Below are 12,064 nucleotides of genomic sequence, written 5' to 3' on the forward strand. Positions count from 1 at the left end.
GTATTGGAAGACCCTGACCTCACTGTCCTCCCCATCTGTCTCTTGCAGGGGCTCCCTCCCTGCAGGGGCTCCCCCTCTGCAGGGTCACTGTGGGCTACCTGTGGCCCTAGACAAGGGTCACACTTATGAAGGACCCTTTCCACACAGCCCTGTCTGTTCTCAGGTTCTGGCAACCACTCCCTCCTCTCACACCTACCCGCCTAGGGTTAGCAACAGCTTGGGTGATAATCCGCATTCCCTGCCTGCACCTTTGTAAACACTCTGTCTTAGTCCATTCAGACTGATATAACAAAATACCATAGACGGGGTGGTGTCCAAACAATAGAAATTTCTCATAGTTCTGGATGCTGGGAAGTCCGAGATCAATATGCCAGCAGATTCGGTGGCTGGTAAGGGCCAGCTTCCTAGTTCATAGAAGGTAGGAGTGGTGAATAAGCTTGCTGGGCCTCTTTTATAAAGGCAATAATCTCATTCCACCCTCCACCCTCATAACCTAATCACCTCTCAAACATCCCACCTCCTAATACTATTGCACAGGGGATTAGGTTTCAACATATGAATTTTGGAAGGACACAGACATTCAGTTTATAGCATAATCCCTTTATTAAATGCTCTTCAAATTAGCCAATTTGGGTGTTCCATGCATTTCCTTCAGGAACCTGGTGGACCTCCCTCTGTACTCCCCACACTGCTCTGTTCATTATGCTCACAGGAGGCTTTGTGGGCCCAGCGGACCAGAACACAAGCTCTGGAGTCAGCCCTGAGTTTGAATTCTACCTCTCCTATTTACTAGCTGCAATACCAGACTCACATTACTTTACCTCTTTGTGCCTCCATGTTAGTCACCTGTAAAATGAGGACAGCAGTCCCCACCTCGAAAGGTCATTTTAAGGATGGAGTGAGATGGTCCATGTAAAAAACCTAATATAATATGTGATACCTACAAACTGCCAGTAAGTGTTGATGACTTTTATTACATTGCTTTTTAAAAGTATGCAACAATTATTAACTATATTCATCATGCTGCAGGTAGAGCTCCAGAACTTATTCATCGTAAGTGAAACTATTTTGATTATATTTCCCTTACTGTATTGTGAACTCTTCTTTGTTCTTTCCCAGATTTTTCTCTCTATAACTGGAGACCCAGAAGCTAAACCTGGATTAAAAGGATTTGTACCACAGGAATGGCACATGGGCCCCCGTACCCCCATGATGGTACTGGTTTCCATTGAGCCCAATTAAGGTCTCCAGTTCTCCACAAGAGCTCCCAAGTGCAGATGGGAGTTAGTACTTGAGATATGAACCTATGTATCTTCTCTGGTTTGGGTCTGCAGGAAATGAGAAAGTTGTCGGTTGATGTGAATAGTGTCTAGTGGTGGCAGCCTGGTGCAGCCATCTCCAGAAGACTTGGTCTCAGCTGCCACAGGGGATTCAGGACAGGAGACCGTACCTACTGCAGGTGTTCCCCGCCCCCTCCACCCACAGGTGTGTGTGTGAGCACCGAGGGGTCAGGGCCAAGCAAGTGTTGCGTCATCATCCCCAATGGTCTGCCCTGCCACCCACCATTTTAAGGGCGTCAAGAGGACACCTGATGGCTGCAAGGGGATGAGAGTTCCTGGAAGAAATGCTGGATGCTTCTTTTTTATGGCTCACCTCAAGCTTCTCCTGTATTGGCACCTCACTGTGGAAGGAGAGGTTGGGGTAGCCTTGATAGACCTGAGTTCTAAACCCAACCCTGCAACATCCTAGCCATGTGACTGTGGGTAAGCCACTTTCCCTCTCTGAGCCTCTGCTTCCTCATTTGTAAAACATGCCAAGAACAGTATCTGTTTCACCAGCTGGCAGTGAGAATTAAATTATTCAACTCCACCGACTCCCTTAGTGCCCAGCACATGGTTTGCACTTAGCAGGTGGGCACTTTTAAGGAATATGGCCTAGGGAGGGCTATTGGGACTCTGGGGAAAGAAACAAGGCCATGCCAGACATCTCTGTCTCCATCTGAGCTCTGCACTTGGTTTTCCTGATGCCTGGTTTGTTCCCATTTATTCTTATTAAGATTCTCCACCCCCACCCCGCGCCCTTCACTGCCCTCTGGCCTGGCCAGCCTGAAGTTTTCTGGGAGAACAAAGGAGCTTCTCTGGTAGCAACCAGCCTAGGGCTCAAATCTGGCTTCTTCCTGGGGAGATATTGATCCCTGGAATCAATATCTGGATCCCAGAAGGGCCTGGAATGTCTGCCTGGAGTAGGAGGGTTTCTGTGTGTAAAGCAGAGGTTAACATGTCTGGGGGACTTTCCACCTTTATTTTACTTGGCCTGCCTAGTGTTTTGGAAACATTTGAATTCATTGTTAAGATTTAGAAACCAGCAGCTTTCACCTGGCCCTGTGCTCACACTGCTGCCCTGGCAACAACAAGCTGGAGCTGGGTGTCCGCTGCCCCTGTAGTGGGGGCACGAGCTCTGTGGCTTGCCAGTTTCCACCTGGCTTCCTGGCCGCAGTTCCAGGTTTCCAGCCTGGCCTTGTAGGCATGTGCCTCTGTGTCCTCAAGATAGAGGTAGCTGGACAAACTTTTGTGCATGTGTACGCAACTTCTAGGGTTCCCACCTCCCCGTTTACCCATCTACCGGCATCTGCACCCCCATGCCACAGATGTAACTCCTGTTACTACAAATGAGCCATCTCGTCTCCCCTCAAAAGCCAATCTCTTTACTGTAAACTAGATCCCCCCTGCTGTGGTTTGAATGTTTTTGTCCCCTCCAAAATGCATGTGTTGGGAACTTAATCCTCAGTGTAATAGTACTGGGAGGAGAGACCTAAGAAGAGGTGTTTAGAATCTAGGCAGAGCCCTTATGAATAAATTCATGTCGCTATTAAAAGCGTGAGCTTGCAGTGAGCCGAGATTGCGCCACTGCACTCCAGCCTGGGCGACAGACCGAGACTCCATCTCAAAAAAAAAAAAAAAATTGCTTGCTGGAGTGGGTTCCCTCTTCTCTCCTGCTCTTCTGCCATGAGAAGACAGAGCTAACTGTTCCTCCCCTCTGGAAGACATAGCATTCAAGGCGTCATCTTGGAAGCAGAGACATCACGATCCAAACTGTTGGTGCTTTAATCTCCACCTTACTTGCCTCCAGAACTGTGAGAATAAATTTCTGTTCTTTATAGATACTCCAGTCTGTGGAGTTACAGCAGCACAAAACAGACTAAGACACCACCTCTCTTGACCACTCAAGGACACGATTCCAGCAATTTCCCAGATCTCTTCTACATCATCACTTTTTCTCTCTCTATTGGGTCATTTCTCTCAGGCCATGGTTATTTCTCCCATCTTAATAAAAACCTTCTCTTATCCCCACTTGCCCTACCAGCTACTGCTCTCATTCTCTGTGATCTTCTGCAGCTTAACTCCTCTAAAGAGTGAGCTACACCCATTGTCTCCAAATCATCCCCTTTCATTCACTTTTAATACCACCCCAGTCAGGCATTACCCCTATCACTCAACCAAAACTGCTCTGGCAAGATCAGTACTAACATGCGGCAAAATCCAAGGGCAAATTCTCAGGCTCACCTTACTTGGCCTGTCGGCACTGTCTGTCAGAGGCGACCACTTCCTCCTTTGGCTGCCGAGACACCTGACTCCACTCCTTTTCATTCTCCTTTGCAGGTTCCTCCTGTTTTCCCCATCTTCTTAAGTGAGAGTGCCTCCACCCTCAATATTTGGTTCTCTTTCTCCCTACCCTCACTCCCTCAGTGATTTCATTTGACTTCGTTTTTTAAATAAACCTAACTGTCAGCAACTCCCCAACGTGTACCTCCAGCCCAGGCTTTCTCCTGAACTCCAGGCTTATATGGGCCCCTGCTACACAGCTTCTCCACCAGGAGGTCTACCAGACACCAAAAACTTCACATATCCCAAATAAAACTGCTGATTGTCTCCCCAAAAGCTGTTCCATCTGTGCTTCTCCTTCTCGCCAAAACCTGTTCCACCTGTGTTCTCCTATCTTAGATTACCACTCTGTGCTTCAATTGCCTGATACTTCTCACCACACCCACTGCTACCCGCATGATCTTTTACTTGGTTAATTTTTAGAGACAGGGTCTTGCTCTGTTGCCCAAGCTGGCATGCCAGTGGCATGGTCATAGCTCACTGTAACTTTGAACACCTGGGGTCAAGCGATCCTTCCCACCCCAGCCTCCTGAGTAGCTGGGACTACAGGTGTGCACCACCACGCCGGGCTCAGCATGGTCTTTTTAGCTGGAATATTAATTACTACAGCCTCCTGACTGCTCTCCCTGCCTCCTTGCTTGCACCCCGGTAGTCTATTCATATCACAGCAGCACAAGTCAGATCCTGTCACTCCCCAGAAGGGTGTCTAATGACTCTGTCCCACTTGGAGTAAAGCCCAGAGTCCTTACCGTGACTATAAGGCTCTATACAAATGGGCCCCCTGTGTATTCACCCCTACCACTCTCCCCTCACTCCTCCTGCTCCAGCCATCTGGACTGTTTGCTGGTTCTCAAAAATGCTGCCATGCTCCCATCTTTGGAGCAGGCTTTGCACTGGCCCTTCTGCCTGGAACATTCCCTAGGGTGTCACATGGCTATGACCCTCAACCTCCTTCAGACCTTGTTTAAATAATACCTCTTCAAGAAACTCCATGTGAAATTCTGCCCTGCCTTCCTCTGACCCACCCTGGCAATCCTTACTCTGCTTTTTTTCCCCCTTAGCATGTCATCTTCTATGATACCATATTATGATTTACTTATTTATAATATTTATTGTCTGTCTCTCCCCCATCCCCAATCCCAAGTGCCTAGGCACAAAATAAGCACTCAATAAATATTTCTTGAATATATGAATTTCTAGGAAGGGCCAGGGCTTTGATAAGATTATCAGAGAGTTTGTGGTCCAAAAAACATTAAAAAAAAAAATGAAAACACCAAACACTTCCAAGGAGTAAATATGTTTGGGAAAAAAAACAAACCACACACCAAACCCCCACTATTCCAGTCCTCAAAGAACCTTTCTGAGCAGAGACACAGCAGTAGAACCAATATATATATTGCCCTTGGTTTCTCCCGATTCCTTCCTGATAATCTGTTGTTCTGGTTTGCATGACTGTGGTAGTGTTGGGGGTTCCCTCCCTGGTCTCGGGAGACCTTGAATGCTGGCTGGACAGCAGCTTCTAGACACCATGAGAGAGCTCCCTCAGCAGCACATAGAGAGGAGAGAGACCATGAGATTTACCACACAAAGCGGGCACTGTATGTGAAGTACATGCTGGTAGCAACAACAACAGCGGTAAATACAGAACAGAAAATAACCATCTTTGAAATGACAACAAATGGGACACATTATCTAAGCACTAACACCTAAGGAGGTGGCTGCCCAAGCTCTGGTGGGCAGCTCCTCAGGAGAGAGAGGCCGACTTCTTTCCGGGTTGCTTGGTCTTCAGTCCTTGTAACTTTTCGTCTTTTAGCGCCTTCAGGAATGTGTCTGCGGGAGAGCAAAACAAACTTAGCCGTAATAGAGATAAGGGCTTTTCCTAACACTTCCAAAGCAAACTCTTGGGAAGCAACTGTGCTTCCTCGAACCTAAAACTCCATTTGTGATCCAAGATGGGAGAGAAAAAAACAAAAAACTGAAAACTCTGACTGTAAAAACATGTAACTGGTTCTGACTGTACATGCAACACATCCAGTTACATGTGTTTTTACAGTCAGAGTTGCTAAGTCCTGGATTTCTTCTTCTAATTTTTTTTTTTTTTTTTTGAGAGGGAGTCTCACTCTTTCACCCAGGTTGGAGTACAGTGGCACAATCTTGGCTTACTGCAACCTCGGCCTCCTGGGTTCAAGTGATTCTCCTGCCTCATCCTCCCGAGTAGATGAGATTACAGATGCGTGCCACCAAGCCCGGCTCATTTTTGTATTTTAGTAGAGACAGGGTTTTACCATGTTGCTCAGGCTGGTCCTCAATGATCCTCTTGTTGGTCAGGCTCCTGACCTCAAATGATCCGCCCGCATTGCCCCCCCCAAAGTGCTAAGATTACAGGTGCCAGCAACCACACCCGGCCCCTGGATTTCTTAACTATGTATTCGGTTAAGATTTCTTAACTATGAATACATAGTATTATGTATGTATTCATAGTTAAGAAATCCAGGACTTAGCAAAGCCCAGTTTTTCTAGGGACTGTCTTGCTTCCATGGCTATGAGAAAGGGTGCTGAACTGAAGACCATTTCCATGGCCACACGGACCTAAGCATTTAGGTTATTTCATACTTCCCTTCTCTGTGTGGCAGGGGAAGCCAACTTAAGCCGTTATATACAATAGTTGGAATGATCTTTTTAGAACTATCTACCCTTCTCCAGTGGTCAAGGACAAGCCTTAGCCAAAACAAGTGATGGGAAAGACAAAGTCTGCAGGACAACCTACCGCTACTGAAAGTTCTACTTTGCAATAGGTCCTTCTTGGAGTACAATGCATTTAACAACTTTACCCTCCAACAGGGAGGAGTCATTCAGCTCGTAGGCTAAGGGATCCTGCCCGCATCAGCACACGTGGTCCAGAGCCCTAAGGCTTCAGACCTAAGACCAGATATCGGCCCAGGATCCCGGTGAGAGAACTACCGGCGCCAAGGCCACAGAATCCCAGGGGGGCTGCCCCCCAGCACTGAGAAGTGGAGTGTCCCAAAGCTGCCCTGGAAACGGCCTTGGGCCTTGTGGTTCTTGCACAACTCCCACCTCCCCCTACAGACAACTGACAGTCACCTACTTCACCTTCCCCCATGCAGAGCCCCGGTTTAAGACCGAACATTAAAGCTTAGGGACTGTCTGTGGTGGGTGGAGCTCCAGAGTACAGGGTAGGAGGATGACTGTGCAGGAGGATTCAAGTTCAGGACGGGGTGGTGGCGGATGGAGTTCCAGGTGTGGAGGCTCAGAGTCCAGATGACCCAAAGGGTTTAGGATGGAGGGAGGATGGCGTTTGGGACTAAGAGGCTCATGAAGTTCAGATCTGTGGTGGGGGGAGGAGTCGGTTGAAGTCCAGGATAAGGGAGTCTGGGTGCTAGGGGATAGATTTTGGATCTGGGACTACTGGGGGCTGGAGTCAAACCAGGCTACATTTCGGGTCGGGGCACGGAGCCAAGGAGGGAGCTAGGGCAGGCTAAGGCTGGGCTCGGTGGCCCTGGCGAGGTCACGCACAGCTCTGGGAGTCGAAGCCGTCCCCAGTGATGGTGAGCAACTCCAGCTCCTTAATCCGGATCTCCAGCTCGCAGAGCTCCTCCGGGTGGGAGGCAGAGGCGAGCCTGGGGGTCGAGGGGCAGGGGACCAGGGGCGAGGCAGCCACCTCAGGCCCCGGCGGCGGCGAGTAGAAGAAGCGCAGAGGCTCGTAGGGGATGGAGGCCAGGCCGGAGGGCCAGGGCGAGGGCCAGGGGCGCTCGCCGGAGGGACCCAGGCCGGGTGGTGGCGGGGGCGGGGGCGCCGGGGCGGGGAGCGCCTGGGACAGGGACCGGGCCCCCGCCGCCCCGCCCACTGGCGCCCCGCCCGCCTTCAGCGGCACGAAGAGCTTCTTCCAGATGTTGAAGTCGCTGAGCGGGGACGAGGAGATGCCGCGGTCGTACAGGGACGGGAAATAGAGGGGCGGAGCCGACCGCTGGCTCATGGTGGGGCTGTGGCTGCCGCGCCGCCCCTTTGGCATCGTTTGAATGAGGGTCTGCGTGGGAGGAACCCCGCGCCGGGAGACGCGCGCTCAGGCCCCGAGTCGCCGGGGTTTCGAGGTTCCACAAGCCCCGCCCCGATGGAGCGCGGCCCCACCCTTTCGCCTCAGCCCCGCCCCTAACAGGCGGGGTTCCAAAGCCCGGACGACCACGTCCCGGAACGTGGCCCCGCCCACCGGCGGCTGGCCGCGCCCCGCAGTTAGAAAGCCACGCCCCCTGGCTCGCCTCGCCTCGCCTCCCGTCCCTCGACTCCGCCCACCGCCTCGCTCTTGCTCTGCGACCCCGCTGGCTTCCGTTGTCATATCCCAGCATACCCTCATCCAGAACAGGCAGCGGGCCAGGGCTGCGGAAGAAGGCTTACTTCAGGCTTCCTCTCTTTCTCCCATGAGGGAGAAAAGTATTTCCTAGAAACCTGGCCCCTGCACCAGCAGACTTACCTCATTGCCTCACTGGCCGCGCTCACAGCAAAGAAGTCTGAGAAAATCAGTGTCTGATTTTTCATCCACTACTGTGGGAGGCAGACAAAGGAGAAGAGGATTGATTGGGAATGGCCATTAGAGCCAACCCATGTATCTGCCAAACGTTAGCAGTGTTGAGGAAGATTCTAGAAAAGGGGATCCTCATCTGGTTTGTAATAGATCTGAAGGAGTGTTTTCAGTGAAATGCAGTTTAGTTCTCTTCCAAACACAGATACCACCAGGAGCTAACAGGCAACGAGCTAACCACCAAAAGGAAATCCTGTCCGCCCTACCTCAAATACTTCACCCATTGCTTATGAGCGATTTGGACATTTTGTCCAAAGGACATGACAGCTCATTTATGTGAGTAATCTGTATTAGCCATAGACTGAGGGGAAATAACTAATACATTTTCTTGAGAGCCTCTGCCTAATGATCACTGGTATGAATAGTGATGGGTGGAGGGCAGTTAAAGAGTCAGTATCAGCTTCACAAGTTAAATATATATATGCATATATATCTGCACACACAGTGCAAACTGTGTGTGTGTGTGTGTGTGTGTAGCAGCAAAGTGGAGAGAGTCAGATATTCAAGCTGGGTAGCCTTGGACAAGTTGCTTGACTTTTAAGTAGGTTTTCTATAAAATAGAAATAAGAAAACCAGGCTGCCTCATAGGGTTGTGATCAAACAGAAGACGGAACAGTGTGTGTGTGAAACACTTGAACTTGGACACTTTGTCCAAACACAAGAGGCAGCTGTCCCTATTAAGGGGCATGTCTGAAACTGGGAAGCTTTTTCTTCCCACACTGAGCTTCCCACACTTAGTTGTCACATGCAGTATTTGCTCTCTGACTTTGGCAGCCACCCATCATTGTTTATTCATACCAGTGATCACTAGGCTGAGGCTCTCAAGAAAATGTATTTCCCCTCAGTCTATGGCTAATACAGGCCATGTGCGATAGCTCAGCACCCAGCCTGTAATCCCAGCACTTTGGGAGTCTGAGGTGGGATCTCTTGAGGCCAAGAGTTTCAGAACAGCCAGGGGCAACATAGCGAGATTCTGTCTCTACAAAATAATTTTAAAAATTAACCAGGTGTGGTGGCATTTGCCTGGAGCCACTCAGGAGCTAAAGTGGGAGGATTTCTTGAACCAAGGAGGCTGAGGTTGAGGCTGCAGTGAGCCACAATCATAGCACTGCACTCCAGCCTGGGTGACAAGGCAGGACCCTGTCTCAAAATAAATAAAATAAAAAATACCCTTATCTTCCATTAGTTTCCCCCATATATTTAACTTCCCATAATTTACTGCCCCCAGAAGCTCAAACCTCTTTTCCTTTGTCTTATCACTTTTCTACAATCGCCCATTGTTAAAATTGTATATAAGTTCTCAAGCCACTTCTTTGGGTTTTCACTTTGTTTCTGTAAGAACCCCATGTACCTGCGTAATAAACTTTGTCTTCTGTTAATCTGTCTTTGTCAGTTTAATTCTCAGGCCCCAGGCTCTGAACCCAAGAGATTAGAAGAAAAATTTTTTCACCCCTACAGAACCACAGTAATGGTAAGAACTAGGGTTTTGGACTCAAGACTTGGGACCAAACCCTGGATCCACTATGTATTTGGCTGTGCGGCTGAACCTTTCTCAACCTCATTTTTTCATCAATATAATGGGAATAGTAATGGCATCTACTTGCTTAGGTTGGCAAGACTAAGTGAGACAGTTTAAGTACCTGGCAATGGCTTGTGTTCAACATTAGCTCTTGTTATTACATATTGAAGGCCCTTAGAAGGAAGAGATTTTGTGTTATATTTTTTAAATGAAGCAATAAAATCATTTTTTATGTATATATCTAGTTGTGGAGAAAAAATTAGATTTTTTCCCCCTTACTCCAAGATAATCTAAACAGATTTTACTCTGGATGGCTTAATTATAACATAATCCATGAAGTTATAGCCAGGGGGTTAAATAAGAAGTTGATGACAAACTTGGTTTCTCTAACAAGTATGCAAGAAAACTCAAGTGCCACAATGAACACTGAGATAAACTGCTGTCAGGAGGCAAAGTCCCTATGAGGTAATAATAAACCCACGAGGTTAAGGCAAAACCCTATGGTTGTTTCTGCAAACAAATGTCCAGGAAACTCAAGTTGGTGATGAAAGACAGAACAGTCTTGAATTCAACTTCAGCAGAACGTTTCCCTCCCTGGGCTCCAAAGCACGATGTCACCTACCTCTCCACTCAAATGCCCCATTAAGTACCATCCTGTTGGAGCTTCCTAACGCCCCTGCTCCCTGGTTTCATTTGGAACCAACTGAGACAGACACATGAATCCCTCTTCGTTGATCAGGGTCAGTTGGAGGATGTAGCTGTCGGCCTGGTAGCCAGGTGGGCTTGCTAATCCTGCACCTCTACCTTAAGCTTACCCAGTGTGAGGCCAGGTTAGAAAGTCACAGGCCTTGGCAGCAAGGAGAGAGCCTTTGCTGTCATAGTGAAGAGCTTGCCAAGGACAGGACTGATTCTTCCTCCAGCCTCACCTATCGGGGCAGTCATTGTTCCGCTGTCAGGAGGAGAGGGGCCAGAAGGGTCACACTGAAGAAATGTGACATGAGGGTGGAGGTTCCTGTCCAGCATTCTTCACTCTCTATTTAACCGAGGCTGACTTACTGCAATTGGCACTAATTTTTCATTGCCACAGCCCTCTCCAGCCAGGAGGGCCTGGAGTACCTGAGGTGCTCTTTGCCGGGTTCCCTTGGTCCTCAGACTGCTCCCTTCAGAGAAAGCACAGAAAGCCTTCTCTGACCCAAGGAGCCCTCCTTCCCCTCCCCCACTCCAGCTCTGCATCTGGACACACTGTCAGCCATCAGACCCTGACCAGGTGCTCAGCCTCTTTAGGGATATGTCACAATTTGCCGTGCCCGGTGGCTCTGGGCAGCCTTTGGACATGTACTGCTTGTGTCTTGGAATACAAGAGTTGTGCCTGGATCTGGGACTCTCTGTGACCGTGGGAAAATCACATCAGCTCTCTGAACCCCAATTGTCTCTGATCTATAAAATGAAGACAATATCTACTTCATAGGATTGATTGGATGGACATATGTATAAGCAGTGCCAGGGACAACTAGTAGGTGCTCATTGGAGTGTGGCTACAGTTATTATACAGTTACACATGGATTCCTTGATTCCCCATTAAGCCCTGGTGGATGAATGAGGAAAATGCAGCAGGGGGTCCATCCTAGAAAACCCAACCCACTCCAGATAATTGCGCCAGCCTCACACCTGAGAAGCTGCTTCTTTGACCTGCTGACATAATGATAAACACACACAAGAGGCTACTGTGTCCCAGGCACTTGTCTTAACTCATTTAACTTTTCTAACAACCCTAAACCTAGGGTTCTCATTTTCCAGATGAGAAAACTGAGGCATGTAAGGTTAAGTAACTTGCCTGAGGGTCGCCGATTAGCATCAGAGCCGGCATTTCAAATAGACAGGCCAACTCTAGAGGCCAGGGTGTTTGGACAGCCTCCAAATTGTCACCCTAGCCTTCACGGCAAGGCTGCACACATGGCCTCTAGTCTCCTACCCCTCTTCCTGGCAGGAGGCTGGCTCTGACAGGAGGTTGTGCCACAATTTAAGGACCAAGCTATTCTGGGAAGCCCAGAACAGTCTTTCCTTTATTATTCATCTCAATTAACCATTGTGTTGGTCTGGACTTGGGGGTGCAGGCATTCCCATCTCCCTTTCAAAAAAGTTTCTAAAAAATGCAGACCAGCCTTTATTCTTGTTTTCCCAGGTAAATGTGGTCCTATGTACTTGCAGAGTAAGAATTAAAAAAAATAAACCTGAGAGGTAGTTTAGTGGAATAGGGAGTACAGAGGCCTGGAAGATGAGGGAGCTGGG

General features: G+C 48.8%; 1 protein-coding gene across 1 annotated transcript; it reads right to left on the bottom strand.

Annotated features, from left to right (window-relative positions):
• Positions 1–4,747: 4,747 nt before the first annotated feature.
• On the bottom strand, positions 4,748–8,142 carry C9H11orf91 (chromosome 9 C11orf91 homolog). The gene is made up of 2 exons (XM_024930660.4): positions 7,197–8,142; positions 4,748–5,492 (listed from the first exon to the last, which is right to left on the bottom strand). Exons 1-2 carry the CDS (start codon positions 7,690–7,692, stop codon positions 5,407–5,409), a joined length of 582 nt encoding a protein of 193 aa, XP_024786428.2. The 5' UTR covers positions 7,693–8,142; the 3' UTR covers positions 4,748–5,406.
• Between the last annotated feature and the right edge of the window lie 3,922 nt (positions 8,143–12,064).

This window comes from Pan paniscus, chromosome 9 (genome assembly GCF_029289425.2).
Source record: "Pan paniscus chromosome 9, NHGRI_mPanPan1-v2.0_pri, whole genome shotgun sequence".
Taxonomy (NCBI): Eukaryota; Metazoa; Chordata; class Mammalia; order Primates; family Hominidae; genus Pan; species Pan paniscus.